Genomic DNA, 22,895 nt, shown 5'->3' on the forward strand with positions numbered 1-22,895 from the left:
CAATATGAAAGTAATGTAATCTGATTACTTTTGGATAACTTCAAGGTCACACACACACACACACATACACATATATTTATATGTATAAAGAAAGAAAGAGAAAGAAATTTATTATTACTACAAATAAATTGCATTTTTTAATTTAATTTTAATTATTTCTTCTCAATTTAGCTTATAATCTTTAAGCTAAAGTGACATCCAATAATTATCTCAGTGCATAACTTACATTTCACAGACATTTTCTCCATCTGTAAATGTTAGAAAGTCGAGAAAATATTTCCATTTTGCTGTCCAGGAGACAGGAGTGGAAGCACAAACTCCCGTGAACGAGCGCCGCCGTGCGCATGCGCGCCAAACAGACGGAGCACAATAATTCTGACTAAAATATACATTTAGCTAAAATATTAGTTGTTGATCATTTGTTTTTGGTTTTTTTTGCGAACATAAATGTGCCATATGTAGAATTTCGAACCTACAACTAAGTGTATTTTTATGATAGCAGTAACTGTAAAGTGATTATTGTAGGGTAATCAAAATAGACTAATAATTAGTCTGTGCTTTTTTTATTGTCAGTTTTAGTTTAGTGAATGTAACTTCTGCTTTAAAAAGCATTATTTTCTTTTTGTAGTGTCACAATGTTAGAATGTAGGCCTCATGTAATTTGACCCCCTTTTTTGCGCATAATATAACAGACTACAAGGTTACATTCATGTTTGTTTTCATAGACTTAAATATGAACATTGGCTGGAAAATATTGGGCAGGATGTGAAATAAAAAAAATAAAAAAATTAAATACAGATTTTTTTTTTTAGTTCAAATAGAAAAATGTACAAAATACTGAGATTATACATCGCCATTCAGCCCAAAAATAGAAATATGATTTTTTGGCCATATCACTCAGCCCTATGGCATGCTTTAAATACTGAATTTTCCATGTTTTAGATAAGCAGTATTGCACTTATAGCACTGCACTATTCCCTACATTACTCCACTAATATAGTCCACTTGAAGGAGTGAATGAAACGAGTGAGTGAATTCAGACACTGAGTGCGCCGGAAGGGCTGCCGATTTCGCATAGTTTGTGTTTGCTGTTTAATCATTTGAAATACAGCAAACTGGCAGCTCCAGTAGTAATGAATATTTATGTTAAACTCTGCCATGAAAACTAGCATGTACAAACCTTAATTAAACGATTTAATGATCAATTAAAAAAGGAAATTAAACCTGTATGATAATGCTGGACCAGCGCGGTTTGGAAAATGAATGGATGATTGATTCAGCTGCGGGCGCCATCTCCTGGCGAGACGCGGGAATTCATTCAGTGCGCGACTCTCACAGTGCATTATGGGTATTCTCTAGCCATTGAGTGTGTATCGGTTGTACACTCGTTATTGCAGTGCATTGCGGGACTGAATGAGTGCACTCAACATCGTCCACTATGGTTTCGGACACCACTACAAATGACTGTCCCCTCAAATAATGCCCTATTTAAGGGTATAGGGGGCGATTTCAGACACAGCCCCTGTTTCATGTGTCATGTTTTCATTGGTTCATTGTGTTCAGGTGTTTCTGGTTTATTAGTGTCTGTGTGTATATATAGCTTCATGTTACCATTGTCTTTTGTCTGGTTTTGTTCCCTGTAACTGCTGTTGGTGACGTTCATGTTTCTTAGTCAAGTCTTGTTTTTTTATTGATTTATTTATTTATTTTTTGGTTCACATTAATTTGAATAAAGCTGCACTTGTGTTCGGTCAAATTGATTTCAGTGGATCTTATTACAGGCAGATGCTAATCACAGATTTTTAAAATTCACTTGTTCAGTTTTTACAAGTTACAGCATATGCTGCATCAAAATGAGACATTTTACATTTTGTGAAATACAAACATTAAATTGAAAGCAGTTATAAAACAGTTCTGATGTCACAAAACAACTTTGTTACACACCAGCAATCAGTAAACATGATCACATTCAGCAGTCATGTTCAATATATGAACACTTATATTTAAATGTGCAGTTGTGGCCTAATGGTTAGAGAGTCAGACTTGTAACCTGAAGGTCATGGGTTTGAGTCTCACTATCGACAGGAAATGTAGATGTGGGGAATGAATGAACAGCACTCTCTTCCACTCTCATTACCCACAACTGAGGAGCCCTTGAGTAAGACACTGAACCCCCAATCACTCCCCGGGCGCCGCAGCAGAAACGGCTGCCCACTGCTCTGGTGTGTGTTCACTGCTATGGGTGAAATGCAGAGCGCAACTTCCGAGTATGGGACACCAAAATTGGCCACACGTCACTTTCACTTCACTTTAATTTACACAGAACTAACCTGTGAAAGTTAGGAAAGACATCTGTGTGTTTATAGTGCAGATGTTTTTTCAATCACTTATTTGAAGAGTTTCTAAGCTCTGGAAGAAAACCATTGATCTCCCTCTACAGGAACTGAAATAATTATTGACCCATGATCAAACTGTCTGTCTTAGTCAAATATTTAAAGCTTGATGTCACGTTTTAATTGTGTGTTTAATTGCCTGTTTAATTGTATTACTTTACATTGTTGTGGCTCTGTGTGACACTGAGAAAAACTGCTCTGACTCAAACAAGTGAGGAAATATTATTATCAGCTACAGTAACATCACAATTAAAAGTAATGTAATATTATAAATAAATGAACAATACTCACGTCAGTGTGTTGAGTCGACAGTGTTTATCCTGCAGTAGAGCAACGATCTGATTCACTCGTGTGTCTCCCAGTTCATGTTCACTCAGATTCAGCTCTCTCAGGAGTAACGGGTTTTTACCCACAATTCCACTCACATACTGACAGGCTTCATCTGCAGCAGGACTCAAAAACCTGCAGAAGAGACAATTCAATTCTCAACTAAATGTCTGTTGCATTACAAAAATGACTGATAAGACAAGCTCTAGTTAGTTATTTAGATGTAACACTTTTCTTTGAACATTTAAATACACAAATAAATATATAAATACTTGAAAACAAAATCTAATAGAGTTATTTAAAATAAACTAGAGCGACACTCAGTCCTAAAGCAAACTCATAAGAACAGAAACGTCCCACAGAGCAGAAGGACAAAAGCTCACTAGATCATGATTTTCAGTATGAATACAGAGTGTGAAATTAAGGCCTCAAGATCTTTATGGCTTTTAAAGGGGTGATGAACTGAGAAATTAAATTCTATAAGAATATCCTGTAAGTTTCAGAACTGAAAACTTCCTTGTTAGTCCAATAAAAGCTTTTATTGACACCAGACCCAACAAACGACTTTTTCAAAGTGGGGATCTAAAGGCAGAATAACACCAAGCCGATGGTCGGCCTTCGGGCAGTTTTTGTTCATCGGTCGACTAAGTTTTCTCAGTGTGTTCTGCACCGTCGGCTGAAGTTGGTCCTCGTCTGCTTTTTTTCAGCCGATTCCACATGTTGAATCTGCGCCGGAACTCGTCAGTCCTTCGGGCCATCTGATCATTCTGATTGGCTGTTCAGCTACTGCCACCTGCTGGTACGGAAAGCCATTTCATCTTACGCAGGAGCAGAACAGACGTGCTACTTGGCCGTCGGCTGTCGGCGGTCGGTTTGGTGTGCCAGGGCAACTTTGGACCCAAACGCTGCCGACGTGAGCCAACTCCGCAGTCTGCTTTCATCGCCACTAGTTCGTCGTTGTTGGCTTGGTGTGTTCCTGCCTTATGACGTCAAAGGGCAGCAAGCACCGCCTCTGCAGAAGAAGATCAACGCCTACTTCATCACTGCCTGTTTAGCCCCACCTACATGTAATAGGTAAATAACATAGGCCTATGTGGTGGTAAACCAGATCGAGCTACCAAGCAATAAACATGCCATTGAGGATTACAAAATATTGTGCAGTGCCTGGACTCGACAGTAATGCAACATGTAAGTAACTGTGTTAATTCTAATGCTTGATCTGATATTAATGATTCATGTACAGTCAGATGTTCTTTGTCTGTGTGTCAGTAAATCAAACCCGTAACTGAATGTCAACTTGCGTTGTTTCTCTTAGTAGGATGAAAATATTCTCTTATTTAAACTGTGATTAAATTATATAAAGAAAGCGATCAAAGAAAGCTCCCTTCGTAATTGTTGGAGCAGTGAGCGCTGAAGCTGTCAATCAAACAGTGCAAGTTTATCAGTGACTGAGTTCTGGACACGTGCAAAACTCCCATTTTATTAGACGAATCTCTTAATTATATCACATTTGCACTGTTAGTGAAGATGAAAGTATTTGTTAGTGTGCATAAATTGAGGTTCAATGACGAGATCACTGCTTTCATACTCTCAACAACATGTCTGTGATCAGCTACAGTGTTCATTTCTGCAACCTTTCATGCCACGATCTCAATATAATGCAACAGATCTAAATGTAATGCAGCACTTTTCACGATTAGTTAATCTTGAGAGCTGTAATAGTAAAAATGCACTAAAAGAGAGAGTAATACTTCGCTATATCAAATGCAAAGATGTTAGCCAATCACAGCAGTGGGCATTAACACTGAAGTCTCACAGCAGACATGCCCCTTAAAACAGAGTGTTCAAATCAGAGGGCTAAAATCAGGGTAGGAAAAATGCTTTTTATTTCTAAATTATGACAATTTTGGATGTAAAATCATACTAACATTATAAGTGCACCCTAGGAAACATTATAAAACAATAAAACAATGTAGTTCATGACCCCTTTAAGCACGAGGAGTGAGAAACATCAGCAGAGAAAACTGGCTTGTGAAACTGCATGTTTGTGAACATCTGGAGACTCATAGACCTGCTGTAGAGATACAGTGAATCTGGGCTTGATGGAAAACAATTTGACTGTTCAGAAAACAATTTGACTGAAAGGCTATCAAGAGCTTTTAATGAGAAGTGTGCACAAAAGCAAAATTGTGCATGTTAATTGTCAAGATATACCATACTCCAGAATAGCAGCACATACACTGACCCATAATGTCTATTTGACCTGTAGCTTGTACCACAACTAAACTGTGTTGACGGTTATCATCATCATGACAGAACCCACAGCATCTGATCTGATCTTGATCATTTTGATGCAACAAATTCTCCAGCTTATTCTATAACTAAAATAATATATTTGTTATGAATATTTAGCCTGCATGTAACTAATTTTGTATTATTTCATCCCGTCTCACCTCAGTGTCTTCAGTTGACAGTTTGGATCCTGTAGTAAATCATCAAGCTCCTTCACTCCTGATTGTCCAGGATCATTTCCTGTGAGATCCAGCTCTATCAGGTGTGAAGGGTTTGATCTCAGAGCTGAAGCCAGAGCTTTATAACCTTCTTCTGTTACACTGCAGTTAGAGAGTCTAGAACAGGAATGAAAACATTCAGCTGATTAATCAGTTCAACCTGAACAATTTAAATCCTTAAAGTTAATTTTATTTTGTTCTTTGTACAAATGTATTGAACGTTAGTCACAAAACCTGATAACTGAATATGGAGGCAAATAACAGGAGAAAGAATAAAAGATAATCTCCGCATATCTCAATGAATTACCACACAGAGGTACACATTAATATAAGAATCATGTTTTCTTTTGTCTCTGATAGACCACCATCATCTTTAATTTAAAAAACATTCATTATATCTAGCTGTTATCTATATCTAGTTTCATACATAAGTTTCTTCTTACAAAAAATGCTAACGTCGTTAAGACTGAAAGTGTATGAGTGGAGGTAAACTCGCATTGCCGCAGCTCACCGGCGCCATCTTATGCACAGAGTCCATTTTGATCTTTAACATTAGATCTTTCCTTTACTTCGAACAAGATGATTGCTTAATGCTGATTCGATATTACTCTTAATGAAAAAACAACAATAAAATAGTACAATAACAAACTCAGTTATATTAAACATCACACTTTTATAGCAAAACAAATAGGACTGATGACATGGTATACCTGCGTTGTAGCAGAAATAAATTATACAAAATTGGATTTGGATTTTCCCCTTAATTTAAAACGAATGCTTAGTTTGTGGTTCATTACCATTATTTAATGAAAAGCACAACAACAATAAAATGACAGACAAACAAAAAGACAAACTCACTTATATTAAAAAAAAAAAAAATGCAACTTTTATTAACAAATGTTCTTGCGCTTTTGCCTCTGACATCGACCTGTCAGTCATTGCGCCTCACTCTCGTCATGTGACTCCTATGGCTCAACTTACCTCAGTACCTCCAATTTACACTTTATATTCTTCAGTCCCGTGCAGAGCAGCTTCACTCCTGAATCCTGCAGATTATTATTGTTCATGTTCAGCTCTTTCAGATTGGTATCTGATCCAAGAACTGTAGCCAGAACTGAACAGCTTTTGTCTGTTAAGTTACAATCATCTAACCTACAAGGGAAATATATCACATCACAGAATTAAATGGAACACAAACAATATATTTTTCTATATACAAATATTAAAAATGTTTTCCTTTTTTTTTTACATAAACAACATTATATATATATAATGTTTCATAGATTCATAGCTTTATAGCTGAGCCTGGTTTCTCTGAAGGATTTTTTCTCTATTTCTGTCACCTGATGAAGTTTGGGTTCTTGCCACTGTCACCTCTGGCTTGATTAGTTGGGGACACTTAACATTCAACAATATTATTGACATGATTGTACTGACAATATTAGATGAGACGGTTCACACTTTTATAGCAAGTTTCTCTGAATCTTTAGATGATATTATGCACTGTAGATGATGATAACTTCAAACTTTTCGCAATTTTTCTCTGAGAAAGTCCTTTCTGATATTGCTCCAATATTTTTTGCCGCAGCATTGGGGGAATTGGTGATCCTCTGCCCATCTTGACTTCTGAGAGACACTGCCACTCTGAGAGGCTCTTTTTATACCCAATCATGTTGCCAATTGACCTAATAAGTTGCAAATTGGTCCTCCAGCTGTTCCTTATGTGTACATTTAACTTTTCCGGCCTCTTATTGCTACCTGTCCCAACGTTTTTGGAATGTGTAGCTCTCATGAAATCCAAAATGAGCCAATATTTGGCATGACATTTCAAAATGTCTCACTTTCAACATTTGATATATTATCTATATTCTATTGTGAATAAAATATAAGTTTATGAGATTTGTAAATTATTGCATTCTTTTTTATTCACAATTTGTACAGTGTCCCAACTTTTTTGGAATTGGGTTCGTATTTACACTGTTGAAGAGTTGGATTCTCATGGTAAACATGGCCAAAGTTTCAAAACACGAGTTGAACGTACGACGGAGTATTTCTGTGCCAAATGACTACTTCCGGTTTCGGTACAGGATTGTGAGAGTTTTTTTAGTATGGCCCTTTATCACGTAACAAAGGGCGGAATTCCTTGTACAGGCACTTCTCCCTGTTAAGCGTGTGCAAACAAAATGCGATCTGCGAAGGAAGCAGCCTCCTAATGAGATGCAGCTCCTGTCACCAAAGGAGTGCATTTTTGGTTGTGAGGGAAAGATTACCTTTTTCAGCTTCCCAAAGAACCCAGCGTTAAGGGAACAGAGGATGAAGTTTGTTTTTCCGGGGCAGCAACAGAGTTGCACACGTATGTTTGTTTGTTCCCGGGATTTCGGTGATGAATACTTTGTAAACAAGTCCCAGTTCGGCACTGGATTTGCAGATCACGTGTGGTGAGTAAAGCTGCATCAGATGTCTGTGTTTTGTTGGCAATCGGCGCGCAAGTGCATATAATGTAAACAACACGAACGTTTTTGTTCCCTTTGTATTTATAATGATGTCGCAGCTAGCAGAAATCTCTACGCAGAAGCTGCGCGCGCTCATGGCTCTTTAGCTCCGCCCACGGCACTGAAGGCAGGCACGCCTCTAGGATCTCTTGTTTTTCTGGAAAGAGTCAGTTTAGCGTATCTATCTTTTATAAATATGACAAAACTAAAGACTTTTCGGAGATATGAAGGATGTATTGGTACTCTATATGTACTCAAGATTAACATGAGATTGACAGAAACTGTGTGTGATACCCCCCCCCCCCCCCCCCGAGTCATAAATATCTGGTCTATCATATAATACAAAACAACTATCCAAACATTTATATGTTCTTTTATATTTTGTCTAAAGTTTTGATAAACTGTCTCCATTTAACAAAAATAGATTTTTCAGACCATTATTTCATATGTCAGGCTTTACAGGGTTAAGTTCATGTTCATGATGGGGAATCACTATAGATTAATGTAGATAAATGCATTTTCAGATGAAAGCAAATCATGACAAAATATATTGAATGACTTACAGAGCTCTTCTGGAGGTTTTGATGACTGCTGATAATCTAATGAGACACTCGTCTGATTTCTTGAATTTCTGAAGCTCAAACTCCTCCAGCTCTTTCTCTGATGTCAACAACACAAAGACCAAAGCAGACCACTGGGCAGGTGAAAGGTCACCAGATGAGAGACTTCCTTTGCTAAGGTGGGTCTGGATCTCCTTCACCAGAGTTTGGTCATTCAGTTCGTTCAGACAGTAGAACAGATTGATGGATCTCTCTGCAGGCAGATTATCTTCTAATTTCTGCTTGATGTAATGAACTATTTCCTTGTTGCTCTGGTCATTGTCATCTTGCTGTGTCAACAGACCCCGTAAGAGTCGTCGATTGGACTGGAGTGACAGACCAAGGAGGAAGCGGAGGAAAAGGTCCAGGTGTCCACTGTCACTCTCGAGTGCCTTGTCCACTGCAGTCTTGAGAAAATCAATCATGATTTCATTTTTCTTTTTGATGTCTAGAAACAGATGTGCATAAAGGGTCTTGAGCAAATTTTTATTTTTGTTTTCCTGCCCTGTAGACTCGTGATCAAACACACTTTTCTTGTTGATGTCTAGAAACAGATGTGCATAAAGGGCTGCAATAAACTCTTGAATGCTCAAGTGAACAAAGCAGTACATGGTACCAAGAATGATCCCTGTTTCCTCCTTAAAGATCTGGGTACACATGCCTGAGTACACTGATGCCTTATAGACGTCAATACCACAGGCTTCCAGGTCTGTGTCATAGAAGATCACGTTGTTTATTTCCAGCTGATGAAATGCCAGTTTTCCCAGTGAAAGGATGGCGTCTTTATCCCATGAAACATCTGGTGCGTATTCTCCATCATACTTTCGGCGGCTCTGCTGGATCTGAAAGCGGAGAAAGTGTGTGTACATTTGTGTCAGAGTCTTGGGAGTGTCTTCAGTATTTGATTCCTGCGGTCTTTTAGAGATCTCATCAGCCTGATTGATTTTCACATCATTATTTCTTTTCTCCTCCAGAATGTTCTGGAGAACAGTGGCTGAAATCCAGCAGAAGACTGGGATGTGGCACATGATGAAGAGACTCTTTGATTTTTTAACATGATCAATGATTGTGTTGGCCTGATTCTGATCCGTGAATCTTTTTTTGAAGTACTCTTCCTTTTGTGAGTCATTGAATCCTCGTATCTCTGTCAGCCGGTCGATACAGTCGGGAGGAATCTTACTGGCAGCTGCTGGTCTGGTGGTGATCCAGATGAGAGCAGAAGGAAGCAGATTTCCCTTCATGAGGTTTGTTAGGAGAACATCCAGAGAGGCTGGTGATGATACATCACACCATGTCTCATTACAATCAAACTTCAGAGGAAGACGACATTCGTCCAATCCATCAAGGATGAACAGGACTTTGAAATTATTCCTTCTTGTAAGGTTCAGTCCTTTTGTTTCTGGGAAAAATTGAGTTATAAGATCCATCAAACTTAGTTTTTCTTTCTCCTTTAAGTTCATCTCTCTGAATGGAAGAGGAAATATGAAGCTGATATCTTGATTTTCTATTCCTTCAGCCCAGTCCAGAACAAACTTTTGCACAGAGACTGATTTTCCGATGCCAGCGACTCCTTTTGTCAGTACAGTTCGGATCTCCTTGTCTTGTTCAGGTGCTTCAAACAATTGTGTGCATTCAACCTGTATCTCTTGAGATTCATGCCGCCTGGAAGCAACTTCAATCTGTCTGACCTCATGTTCAGTATTGACCTGTTCACTGCCACCCTGAGTGATATAGAGATCTGTGTAGATGTTATTCAGGAGTGTGGAGTCACCTTGCTTCGCAATTCCTTCAAATACACATTGATACTTCTTCTTTAGGCCACATTTTAGCTGATGAATGAAGAACAGCTCATCTAAACACAGGAACAGAAAATAGATAGTTTTAGTCTGAATTTTCTCTCCTCCATTTATAAGTGTCAATCAGACAGATGATCATGAGTCTCTGACCTTCTAGAGCATCAGCAGCTTCATCTTGCTTCATCTCTCTCAGGTAATGTAGTGTGAGATCAAGAGCTGCTTCTTTGATACTGCATCTATTCTCATTAAAGTCATTCACAAAGTATTCTGTGTTCTCATTTTGTAATATTTTCTTAAACTTTTCCAGCTCTTTCGTCAGAAATGTGATTATTTTGCTCTCAAGATCCTGAAAATAAAACAAAGAAAAAGGACAGAATAACACAATTGAAAACAAATTGTACATCTGCATTTGGTCAACACTATTCATTCAATAATTATATCTGTTAAAAAAAAATCCAGTTAAAAGACTAACATGCTAACAGGCTGTTATTTTTAACAAATAGAAAAATTAAAAAAATATGTGTGCTTAAATGGAAAAATAAGTGATCAGGAGAAATCAAATTAAATTTCTTTGTTCAATAACATATTTGTTTGTTATAAATATTAAACATTTATGAAAATGTGTTTTCCTACCTGGAAGATCCACTGGAGATTGTCTGTGAAACTCTTGTGTTTCCTGTGAGTCTGAACGTCTGAGTCTAATGTCTCATATTGAAGCCTGTAATCAAATAAATACAATAACATACTGATTTTCCAGGCAAAATATTACAGAAAGAGAAAAAAGCATTACCTGTGAATACTCTGATAAATACTTGATCTAAAATGTTTCATGATGGTATTCACTGATACAACTTCTTAACACAGTCAGTGTGAAAATTAGAAACACATGAAATACCTTTTATTAGATGATGGTTTTTCTCCACTGAAGTTTGGTACTCCACCTTTTGACCGGTCACTCTTCAGAGACACAGAGCTGGACACATGTGAGTCTGATCTTACACTAATGACACAAAGAACAGAGAGAGAGAAAAACACTTTACTACAGGAGATACTTTAGTCTCATTTGAAAAGAATTAATGTTGCAAATAGTAATTAAATGCAGTATAGCTGTGCATTTGTCCATTTATGACTACGGTTGGATGGATTGATATATACAGGGGTGCACATAACTGGTGCACATGCATGGTAAAAATAAACGATGTGCAGCAGAAAACGTGGAGCGAAGCGCTTTTGAGCACCAACATTTTTGGGGACAGGGACACGTTTACTTACTGGAGTAGGATTTTTCTCCATCTCTGGTATGATAGCAATCGTGATGATAAGTGTGTTGACTGATTATTAGGGGTGCAACAGATCGCAGTTGATCCGTACGGACCAGGCCCCACGGTTCGGCACGCATGTGATTCATGGATTAACTGCTAAGTTTGACCATCATAGAGTGAAAGCTTAACATTTGGACATGTTTTGTCTTGCCAGTTTACACATTCAAACGACTTTAAACGTGGAAGAAGAGGCAAAAATCTGGACTCGCGCACTGATATCTGTGCACACAAAGTACCAAGCAGCATCTTCAGGTGCTCCCTTGAGAACCAGACCAAAAAAAGTTATGTGCACCCCTGGATATATACATGTTTAGTTGCATGATCTATTTTCCATAGTGAATTTATGCCTCCTTGTGGCTGTCTGTGTAATTGTGTTACTGGAATGAGCTCCATAAGGTTCCCAGGAATTGAGTTTTATTGTGAATTATTGTTTTATTTAGTCAAGTTCAATCACATACACCACTGAGGACAAATAATGCAACTCTATAATGTAAACACACAAAATACCTTTTATCGGATGATGGTTTTTCCCCACCGAAGTCTGGTGGTTTTCCTTCTTTTGAATCATCACTCTTCAGAGACACAGAGCTGGACACATGTGAGTCTGATCTTACTCTAATGACACAAAGAACAGAGAGAAACACTTTAATAAAGGAGGATAAACTGTGTCTGAAACACATCTGTGTCTTTATCTAATCCTCCACAGAAATACACACACACACACACAATTTACAGTTTTATAGTTAACAATCATTTTATTTTACTGGCTCACACTGGATTAATGATTTATTTAATGTACATGAATAAGATTAAATATGTTAAAAAAAATATTTGACTAATTTAAGAGAACATGTTTTTGTTTATTGACAGAAATGGAGCAAAAATGTCTGTGTGACACAGTTTTGTTAGCAAACTTCAATTAAATTAAGTGACCAAAAAACCAAAGTCATGTATTTGGTAATAATTAACAAATTATTAATGATATTGTCTATAGAGCAGACGGGGCTTTATAGACAATGTCAGAGTTAATTTAAGAAGTTCAAAATTGAAACAAATATAAAACAATGTCTAGAGTTTTGTTATTCACAGTAAAACACAAACTCCAGTAGAGTTTAAAATGAAAACAGACGCAGTGTTACCTGTGTTTCTCTGAGAGACTCATCTTAGAGAGAGAGTCCTTTCCTCGCTCAGATAAACTGACACTGAACACAGATCAGCACAATCAATCACTCAACCTGGAAATGACACCATTTCACAGAGATGAAGAATTATTGAAGAACATAATGAAGAATACTGAGTGACCAACAACAGCAAAAACAATGAATAAAATAAAGTGCGTTACAAACAAATATATTGACATAAAATAACTGAATGATCTTAATCATTTCAGATTAATGAGTTTAACTGATTCATCTTCATTAATTGTTGAATCGTTTGTCATTTAATCATTACTTCAAGTTCACAATGATGGTTGAATTCATTACTTTCAAATGATCCTAAAATAACTGATTGAGTAAAAGTAACCTGAATTATAATGGTCATACTGTATAACTACTAATCATAATTGATATATATGAACTGAAATATTCAATTTAATTAAAAAAAAAAAAAAAAAAAACGTTAGTCTTCATCTAATAAAAACAAAAAGACATGTCTACTTCATGTAGGTGTCTGCTGTAAATGTCTGGTTCAAAAATACTTTCGATTTCGCATCACTAAAACAACAGCCTAAAACGGAAGCGAAAATGGGAGGAAAATCTTCAGACACTTATTTGTTTTCAACAACTCTTTCTAACTAAACTTCATGTTTTATCATCCGTGACCTTCAAAAGATTGTAATTTCTGGAAGATTCTTCATCTGTTCGGAGCAGCAGAATAAACAACAATAATAAGAACACTTCTGTAACTTCACATTTAAATCACGCTTACATATACAATATCAAATTACTAATAATTACAAATAACTGTAATCGAGAATGTGTTAAAACTTACTTGCAGTCTTGTCCAATAAGAAGAGAATTTATAAGTATTAAAAACTCCTGCGCATGAATCAAATCCAGTGGGAAACATGTTGATGTGTTGTTACTTTCGCTTTCTTCTTCTTCGTGGGTTTTCAGGAGGGTTTTGAAGCAGCCGAACAGTTTCACACCGCCACCTACTGTACTGGAGCGAGGATATTCCACCACATATATCTAATCCTGTTTCAGCAGTGCATTTGTTATATTCCCTGTTTCTGGACTATTATAAGATGCTGGATATTGTAAATGATCCTGAGGTTTGTATTTGTTATACATTCAATCCTTTTGTTTTGTATCAGGACACTATTAATACATGTTCTAGTTTCTGCTCTCTGACACTCATCACATAAACATTATGAAGAATATTTTCCTGTTATTTAAAGGGAATTATAAATTGCATTGCCTCTATGCCGTTGGCAGTCTGTCCTCTCTCCATAACTTATTAAATATATCCAGGATCATGTCATCTATCTTAAACAGAACAGGTTTTTGTTTTCCTGTCTCAAGTCCATCAATACACTTTTAAGTTTTTAATCCAAAAGCAGCATCTAAAGTTCCCTGTCTAACTGGTTCTTGATCCGTGACTTTCTCCAGCTGATGGTCATAAACACACTTCACATGATGATCAACTCAACTGCATTACATTATATCCTGAATCAATACAACTGATTATACCGGATTTGATTTCTTATGTGTTAATGTGTTGATGATTATTCATGTGATGCTCCAGCATGTTTCCCTCTCAGATTGTTGTCTTCAGTGTTGCACAAATATCATTCACGCTGCACACAGATGTGGTCCGGCAGTGTGTTCCAGGAGGGATTGTTTCCGCACGAGTCTGTTTTTGCTGTGCTGCGCTAAATTAAAGCACATCAATGCAAGCCTTAAAAATACAATGTATTAATATACAAGCACGGTTAATGCAATGCATATTTTTTTCAAGTAGTGCAATTCAAGATGCTTTTTGTTTCAAAAACATATGGCATTATTTTACTTCCAGACTAGCCAGTATGTGCACTTACGGTCTTGTGGACTTACAGTGGCTGTCTCGTGCAAGTGATCATGAAGTCCACAACATTAGGGTGTCCTGTTTTGTCATTTTAGGTTTCAGAAGGGTGCTCGTGAGCGCCTCCTGTGTAGCCGATGCACACTTTTACTCCGCAGCAGACTTCTACCTGACAGTCAAAGCAGCATTACGTCACAGAAGTGTTGAATCAGAGGAAGTGTTTAGGGTGTCATTTGGGACAGGGCCATAGAAATGAAAGAGAAGTGCTGTAAACTGAATCCTACCTGTCGCAAAATTACCAGTGACTTTTAAAACAGCATTTTTTCCCCGGTGAAACTCAATATTGCTCACTTCAAAATACATGAGCGACATGTTCTGAATTTAGACACTTGTTCTACTCTGCTCTGATTGGTTACAGATGGTCCAGTGTGTTGTGATTGGTCAAGCGCTTTGAGCGTGTTTGGGAAATGTCCCGCCCCTTACCATAACCGCCGGTTTCAACACACTGGCTGCGTCTGAAACTTATTTTGAATAAGTAATTACTTCACGACGGTTTAAAAAGTATGTTCTATGTAGTATGAATGTGTGTAGTGTGAATATAATCCAGACATACTACATTCATCATGTTGTCATTGTCATGTGACCTACGGCGTCAGTTGCTTCTCTTCACTGCCATTCATAAATCCTCTCCCGTGGCCTCATGGGATAGTAAAATGTCCATCATATGCGCACTTAAGAATCTCGACAGGAGTAGATCATCCGGGTACTTTTTAATTTAAGAATTCAGACATACTTTTTTTTGTCACATACTGTTTTTCACCTAATATACAGTAGGAAAGTATGTGATTTTTAGATGCAGCATTTACTAACTCGTCCAGGCCCCGCCTCTTTATTTTGCGTATGCCTTGGGCGGGAATTATTTAAATGAGGAATATAACAGAGTACCTTAACATTCAAGTTTCACTTTGATCATGATCCCCTTTGAGTTGCTAAAAAGCCTGGATTAGCGTGTCACATCCTGGCATCTCTTTATGTTGGTTTGGCTCTCCTCCAGTGGATCCAGATCTATGGCTTCCTCTCTTGATGGATCATGACCTTAATTTGCCAATGCTGAAATATTAGAACTCACTTCACAAAAGCTAAGACATGAAACAGCCCAAACACAAACTGTCAATGCTTTAACAGTATGTAGTTTTTGATTGCAAAACCACAAATGTTTTAGAAAAATAACTGCATAAACTGCATGATTACCGTCAGAGTCCAGCGATGACCGTCGTTTTGTGTGAAATTGTCCGTTCAAGCGCAAGACGTGAAAGAGCTCAATTCAGTATTCGTGTGCTGTCAGACGCGGCTTTCTGGGCGTGCGCTTCGGATGTGGGCGCACACAAAACATCTCACAGGGCGAGTTGTCTTTTGCATCTTCTTACACTTGAATGTTTAAATTGGCAAGGCTTAAAAACACGTGCAAATGATAAACTGTCATGGCGATGCAGCACTGGTCTGATCAGGACAGTGACAGTTCTGTCCACGAGCCCTGCATGTGCTCTCTCTTCCTCTCACGGTGAGTGTGCATGTGTGAGAGAAAGAGACAGAGGGCGCTCTTAGCCAAGAGACGGTGCGTAAAGCTCAGCAGGCAATGAAATTTGGTCGCATTTGCGACTGATTTACTCGCATTGTAGAGGATTGCAGAAACTTTGCTAGGTGATAGTGCCGTCGGCCACACTGTTCATTCAGCAAGTGTCTGTGGCGCTGAAGGGCTGCTGTTAATGGGCCTCTGGAAACAAAAGCTTATGTTAGGTAACCAGAGATGATTTCATTGCTTTTACACTGTTTTGACCAGTAGGTGTCACTAGTGTGAGGTGTTTCGAGAGCTTCGAAACGGTGAATCATTTTGTGAATCAATTGGTTCAGTTGATTCAGAGTTTCGAAAAAGGTTCTCTCAACAGTACTTGTAGACTGATGGGAATATTTCAGCATTTATTGGTGAACTGCTGTAGGTGGAGCTTCACTGGAGCTGAATTACTGTGTGGAAAGAGAAGCAGATCTGCCAAAAAAAAAAAAAGAAGTCAAAGTGGTGTTTTCACTCATCCACAGATTTGAAACATGTATGTTTTGTTTATATAGCCTATCCTTCTATCAAAAAAACTATTTTTAAGACAAATGGACATATTCCTATTTCCTCTGTTTTGTTGGTGAGTCAGCACTATGAACAATTTTACTAAAAAAACAAACAAAAAAAAACCTCACAAACCACAACTTTACAACAAAATTGTTAATTAAACAATAATTGGAGCTCAAAGATATGTTAATTCAAAATACCATTTATTTACAAATCTTTACCTTTGACCAAACTTGTCATTGCATGCAAACATTACAGAACAAGGGATTATGGGTATTCCACAGCCACAATGCTTCTCCAGTGAGCATGATCAGTAAGAATATTAATCCATCCAAATACATTAAATAATCAAGTACATTCCAAACACAATGATTTAGGTCACTGTGATTTGGCCGAGAAAGATTCTGTATGATCCTGGATCAGCATCTTTTGTTGATCCTGGAACAACGTTCCTGTCCAAAAACAGTCCTGACCCTATCCCTACCCCTAAACCTACCCATAACTGACCCCTAAAATCAGAGGGAAATGATAGATGAACAACACTGATGTAGAAACACCTAACCCTGGTTTTAAGCCTAAACTTGACTAACTCTAAATTGTTCCTCAAATATGATTGGTTAATTGGAATGAAGAGATTTCACGTGGCAAACTTTGATGCTTATAGATTGATATAATTCCTGATATAATTTAATCGGTAAGTAGATCACCAGTGACAATGATCTCTACCATCAACAGGCAAGTGAACTTTTCAAACAAAAGCAGTTGTTCTTAACATTGAAAGAGACACAAATGCTGTGTGAAATGTTTAACTGGTAAAATGTTTAGTTGGTCTGTCTAGAAGAGACTCCATCCACAGAACAAAGACAATATACTGTAGATCTGTGCATTAACAACAGACAGACACATTGTAACACTCCAGTTAATACACCAGGAGGATACACTAAATGAAGGGAATTACAGTGAAACTGAAGCAGTTCAAGAAATAATATCAAACAGGAGACAAATCTTCATCAATAAACCCAAGTGTATTTACAAATCTGTACACAGATAAACAACGTTAAGAAATCCCAAGTGAAAAATGTATATGTGAGTGTGTGTGTAAAAAAGATTAATGACAGGATCAGTCTCACTGGGGAAATAACAAGTCCAAGAACAGTATCCTTCAAGTTCAGTCCAACTGTTTAAAGTCCTCTGGAGCGAGTAATCCTTGCAAACAAGAACAATATACTCCACAATGAGACGGTGAAAATTCAACTCGATGAGAAGCAGACGAAAAAAAAAAAATTCATGAATCCAAAAGCGCTCCTTATATTGGAAGAAAACATTGTAAATTTCCCGCGAGGATGACGTAACATCACGTGACGACGGAGCACGAGCAGAATCTTGCAGGAATATAAATCGGAGTCAAACACAGACACACATAAGGGAGAAAAACAGTACACAAGAGAAAACAATCAACATATAATAGACAATGAATTCTAAATAAGCTTCCTCTTATGTGGCAACGCTACAACATAACTAACTTTACATAAAATAAAGCAGAATAACAATAAACAAATATATTCTATGCATAAACTGTAAGAGAGATTATGTAAATGTTTGAAGTAACATGTAGACTTTATATCTTTTGACACATTTATGTGCTATACTTGAGAATCACATTTATGATTAAAAATATTTATCATTATGGATGAGTTCATTATTATATTTGTAGGTCTGATACTGAAGAGCCTGAAGATTTCTGCTGACAGACTCATCTGAGCTTCTTCCTCCTGTTCCACCTTTAAATAAAACAAAACCATCATTTGATTGAATACTAAAGCAACATTAATCATTCAATATCACATGTTTCTGATACTCATGCTGACACACATGCTGCTTTATTTAACTGTAAAGAGTCTCTTCCATCTGTATGAAACACATTTACACATTAATCACACATTTATTTCTCCTCATAGACACAGTAGTGAGACTCTTCTGTGGATCACCTGATGATTCCTGATCCTCTCATGATGATTTCACAGATCTTCATCTACAGAAGGAGGAACAGAAGAGAAAACAATCAGTGTTCAGTAAAAAGAAGTTACATTAAATTGCTGTAATCAGATTAATTACTGACTTTACATAATCTTGCAGAGATATTTGTGTTCTAATATAATACATTTAAACATGAATCACGTTGATATGTTTGTTTGTGTTGGTGTGACTCCTATTGAGAAACTAATGAGTGTACGGCGTATGGAATAAACCACAGGGAGCAAATACAAATGATATTCTGAGTTAAAACACAAACCTTTAGTTAAAGCCGTTTGTCCTCTAGTTTAAACATGTTTGTAGGGCTCTTAGTAAATCACTGAAAGTAAAGTGAGTGTAAAGTAGTGTGACGTGTTTCTTGTCAAAGTAAAAACACACTAGAGACAGAGACGTTTCTCATGTGAGGCTGGACGGCTGTGAGCTGAAGCTGAACACACTGACTTTAGCAGGAGTGCAGCGTTTCCTACAATCTGAACAAGTCTATTCTCAAACTGAAATGATTCACTTCTACTGACACAGTTAATAAAGCAGGTGTTGTTGAATAAAGCTGTGACAGTGTGATTTTGTTCTCTTTCCTCCTTTGTTTTAATAACTTCACATTTTGTTCTCACACAAACCCAATAAAGCTTAATGATAATTTCCTTTCATGAATATCTGAAAGGTTTGTTCTCATATTAGAGGTAAATGAAGATCTTTAATATCACAGTGATGTTTCCTCACCTCAGGACACAGTTTGAGTCTCGTAGCACGTCACTGAGCCGCTGCTTTGAGTCTCCTATCTTATTCTCTCTCAGATCAAGATCTTTTAAAAACTGCAGTGCTTTTGAGTTAGTCAAAGACTGAGTTAAAGAAGAAACATCTGTAATGCCACAGTCATATAGACTAGAAAGACACAAACAGAGGAAGAGAGATTATCTTACAAACAAATCATGAATGTGAAGAATTTTACACAAATATAATGTGAACTCAGACTCATTGTGAGATATTGAGAATAAAGTGTTTTAGTTTAAACTGTTGAAGTGATTTTCAGCATTTTGATTCTTGTATGTGAATGTTACTGACCTCAATCTCTCCAGTTTACAGTGTGAATCCTTCAGTACGTCACATAGGTGCTTCACTCCTGTGTTTCCTAGATTATTCACACTCAGGTTCAGCTCTATCAGGTGTGACGGGTTTGATTTCAGAGCTGAAGTCAGGATGACACACTGTTTCTCTGTAATACTGCATCTATTCAGACTGAAGACAGAAAGATAAAATGACTCAAATCCATGTTCAGTTCATGTGTGAGTTAAATGAATCATGAATAAATGTCATACAGTCACTAATAAACCAGCAAAAACATGGAAACTTCATGATATAAACGAACAAACCAAGACAGGAGCGTTTGAGGACACTAGTTACAATCCGAGTCTGGATCCGTCCTCACTCCACAAATAAGTGAATTTATCACTCTAGATTAATATATAGGATCAATATAGAAACAATAGAAAAATGAACATTTAAATGGTCTATTTTCACATTTTTAATGAAAGAAAATCTAATTAATCAATTATTAATTCATTTTAGATTATAATTTACAATCTCTAAACACACATTTTGCTTAATAAAAGAAGATTCAGTGAAAAGTACCATTAGTCCAGTATAAATGTAAGATTTCAGAATAATCTATTTGTGTCACAGTTTTGTTGTGTTTTATTATCATGGTGTTGCTGTCTGTGTGTGTTCCCTAGTTAGTGTTCTTGGTTAATTAGTTCCTGCAGCTGTTCTGTTTCACTTTAATTACTCTGTGTGTTTAATCCAGGGGTCCAAACTCTGTCCTGCAGAGTTCAGCTTCAACTCTCCTCAACACACCTGTCTAGAAGTTTCTAGTAAGAGCTTGATTATCTGGTTCAGGTGTGTTTAATTGGGGTTGAGCTGAACTCTACAGGACCCTCCAGGAGCAGGATTGGACACCCTGATTAAGGCCCCGTTTACACTAGTGCCTTTTCATTTTAAAACGCATAACTTTTGCTACGGTTACGCCTGTGGTTTACACTACTCCAGTGTTTCTGACCCTCGAAAATGGACATTTTTGAAAACACTGAAGACCCTGTTTTAGTTTGAAAACACTGGGGTTGTGTTTCAGTGTAAACGGACCAAAACAGAGACTTCTGAGAACGATGGTGTGGCTGCCCACGTCCACTCTGTGTGTCCTCGACGACCGTGTGAACAATAACATGGAGACTGAACTGCAATCTTTGCTGGTTTTCTTGTCATTTTTAGCAGCCATTGACCAGTTAAACTGCATTGTTTAATACTGCAGCTACTGACATGCACAAGAGGAAACTGTTTACACTTGTACACACATGCCCAGTTTTCATTTTAAAACAAAAACCCTTAGTTCTTCTCTTTTTTCTGTCGTTTATGTTGAAGTGGTTGTGCTTTATTTCTCCTACATGTTAGATTTGTGATTAAAGACAATGTTTGTCACGTTTTGAGTTTGTTTTTTGATTCTCTTTCTGTTCCTTTCATGTCTGAGTTTCTTTGTATATCTTCTAGGTTGTTAATAGTTCAGTCCTCCTCGAGCGCTACAGATGATGTGACTTGTGTCCTGTTGACTTAAAATAAACTAAACAGTAAATACAGTATAATGATACTAACTCTAGTTTCTCCAGCTTGAATTGTGGGTTCATCAGTAGATCACTGAGGTTTTTCACCCCAGAGTCTCCTAGATTATTCTCGCTCAGGTTCAGCTCTCTCAGGTGTGACGGGTTTGATTTCAGAGCTGAAGTCAGAGCAGAACAACCTTCATCTGTCATATAACAGCGGCTTAACCTACATTAGAGAGAGAGAGAGAGAGAGAGAGAGAGCAGAAAATAAGACAGAAGAAAAACTCTTTATTCTGTAAAGTCACATCATCTTCATAATCAAATAAAACAGAGGAAAGAGATCATCATCTTTAATTCACCAGATCACAAAATACTAAAAGGTGAAAATTTTGCACAATTATAATGTGAACTCAGACTCATTGGGCCTCATTTATCAATCTAACGTAGATCTGAGCACAGAAATCATCTTACTACAGGGTTCACGTGTGATTCATCAAACATTAGTATGCTGCCAATCCCATCGTACGAATGATCGTATGTTGATAAATGTGGCGGCTGAAAACAATCCTCATTTAAATATCACCCTCTATAAATTCACGGTTTAGAAGCCTCGCCCCTACAGTTTACGACACGGAGAAACATAACCCGGCCAAGAAGAGGAAGTAATCTGATGAAAGAGAAATCGATCTAACTCCAAAATCACCCGTTAACCTCGTAATTGCAAACAAATACATTCATTTATATGTATATTAAATACCAATAAATAAAATGGAACATTTACAAACATCTTAAACATTATCCTAGGCTATTTTAGTTTCCCTCACTCCACAAAATCCTTTAAATTTAAAGGGATTCAGAAAAGAACAAGAATGAAAAATGAGTAGCTATAAATTATATATTTCACTATAAAATTAAACACAAATTAGGCTGTAGTGGCATTCATTATAAACAACACACGTCAAGTCAAAATGAATTTATTTAAAGTGAATTTGGCAAGAATTGAAATATGCTTTCATATCTGCCATGTAACATTTGGTTGCTAAACTATTATTGATTATGTAAACAATAAGACTTTGTACTTCACTGTTGTTCCAATATCCACGTAAAACAGCATCCTTCACTGCACAGAAATGTGTTTGGTTGGGCGCTGGGCTGATTTTACAGGGGAACATTTAAATTGAGCGCTGTAACTTATGTTTGGTTGACTGCTTTTCTGTTTGATGATGAATGTCTGAAATGTCAAGTTATCAACGCTAGAACTGATGTTGTGTGTGAGGCGCCTGCGCGATCACTTGGATTTAATAAAATAAAGATATAAAGAAAAACAAATACAATGAGTTAGAGTGTCACAAAAACAAGTGTAGCTTATACTACTTGTGCAGTTTCTTTCTTTTCCTTTACTAATCTGTTAAGTGAAATAGCCTATATTTTTTATATAGGCTATTATATATATAATATAGGCTAGTTAATTTTGTTCTGTTTTTCTCCACAGAAGCGTGTGTGATGTGGTGATGTGTGAATCCTCATGTTCTGCTGTTTATGTCACTATTTGTGAATGTAAAGATAAACTCCTGGAAAGAAACAAACATTTGTGGTGTTTTTAATGGGTCACAGACACACATCTATTCTAATTTAATTTAATTCTAATATGACATTCTAATCTTAACGGTTCGATCGATAATGAGCTTCAG

General features: G+C 37.1%; 2 protein-coding genes across 2 annotated transcripts in view; both read right to left on the reverse strand.

Annotated features, from left to right (window-relative positions):
* Positions 1–22,895, reverse strand: part of LOC127504736 (NACHT, LRR and PYD domains-containing protein 12-like) — a 595,457-nt gene that overhangs the window by 160,094 nt on the left and 412,468 nt on the right. The window contains exons 91-94 of the mRNA XM_051879684.1: positions 21,257–21,430; positions 19,679–19,852; positions 5,174–5,347; positions 2,685–2,855 (exon numbers count right to left, since the gene is read on the reverse strand). Of these exons, the coding sequence (XP_051735644.1) occupies positions 2,685–2,855; positions 5,174–5,347; positions 19,679–19,852; positions 21,257–21,430 (693 nt within the window). The remainder of the gene's footprint in view (positions 1–2,684; positions 2,856–5,173; positions 5,348–19,678; positions 19,853–21,256; positions 21,431–22,895) is intronic.
* LOC127504945 (protein NLRC3-like) lies at positions 8,282–13,538 on the reverse strand. Its single transcript, XM_051880118.1, has 7 exons — positions 13,432–13,538; positions 12,579–12,674; positions 11,947–12,054; positions 11,013–11,117; positions 10,751–10,835; positions 10,268–10,463; positions 8,282–10,173 (listed from the first exon to the last, which is right to left on the reverse strand). Exons 2-7 carry the CDS (start codon positions 12,599–12,601, stop codon positions 8,282–8,284), a joined length of 2,409 nt encoding a protein of 802 aa, XP_051736078.1. The 5' UTR covers positions 12,602–12,674; positions 13,432–13,538.

This window comes from Ctenopharyngodon idella, chromosome 2 (assembly GCF_019924925.1).
Source record: "Ctenopharyngodon idella isolate HZGC_01 chromosome 2, HZGC01, whole genome shotgun sequence".
Taxonomy (NCBI): domain Eukaryota; kingdom Metazoa; phylum Chordata; class Actinopteri; order Cypriniformes; family Xenocyprididae; genus Ctenopharyngodon; species Ctenopharyngodon idella.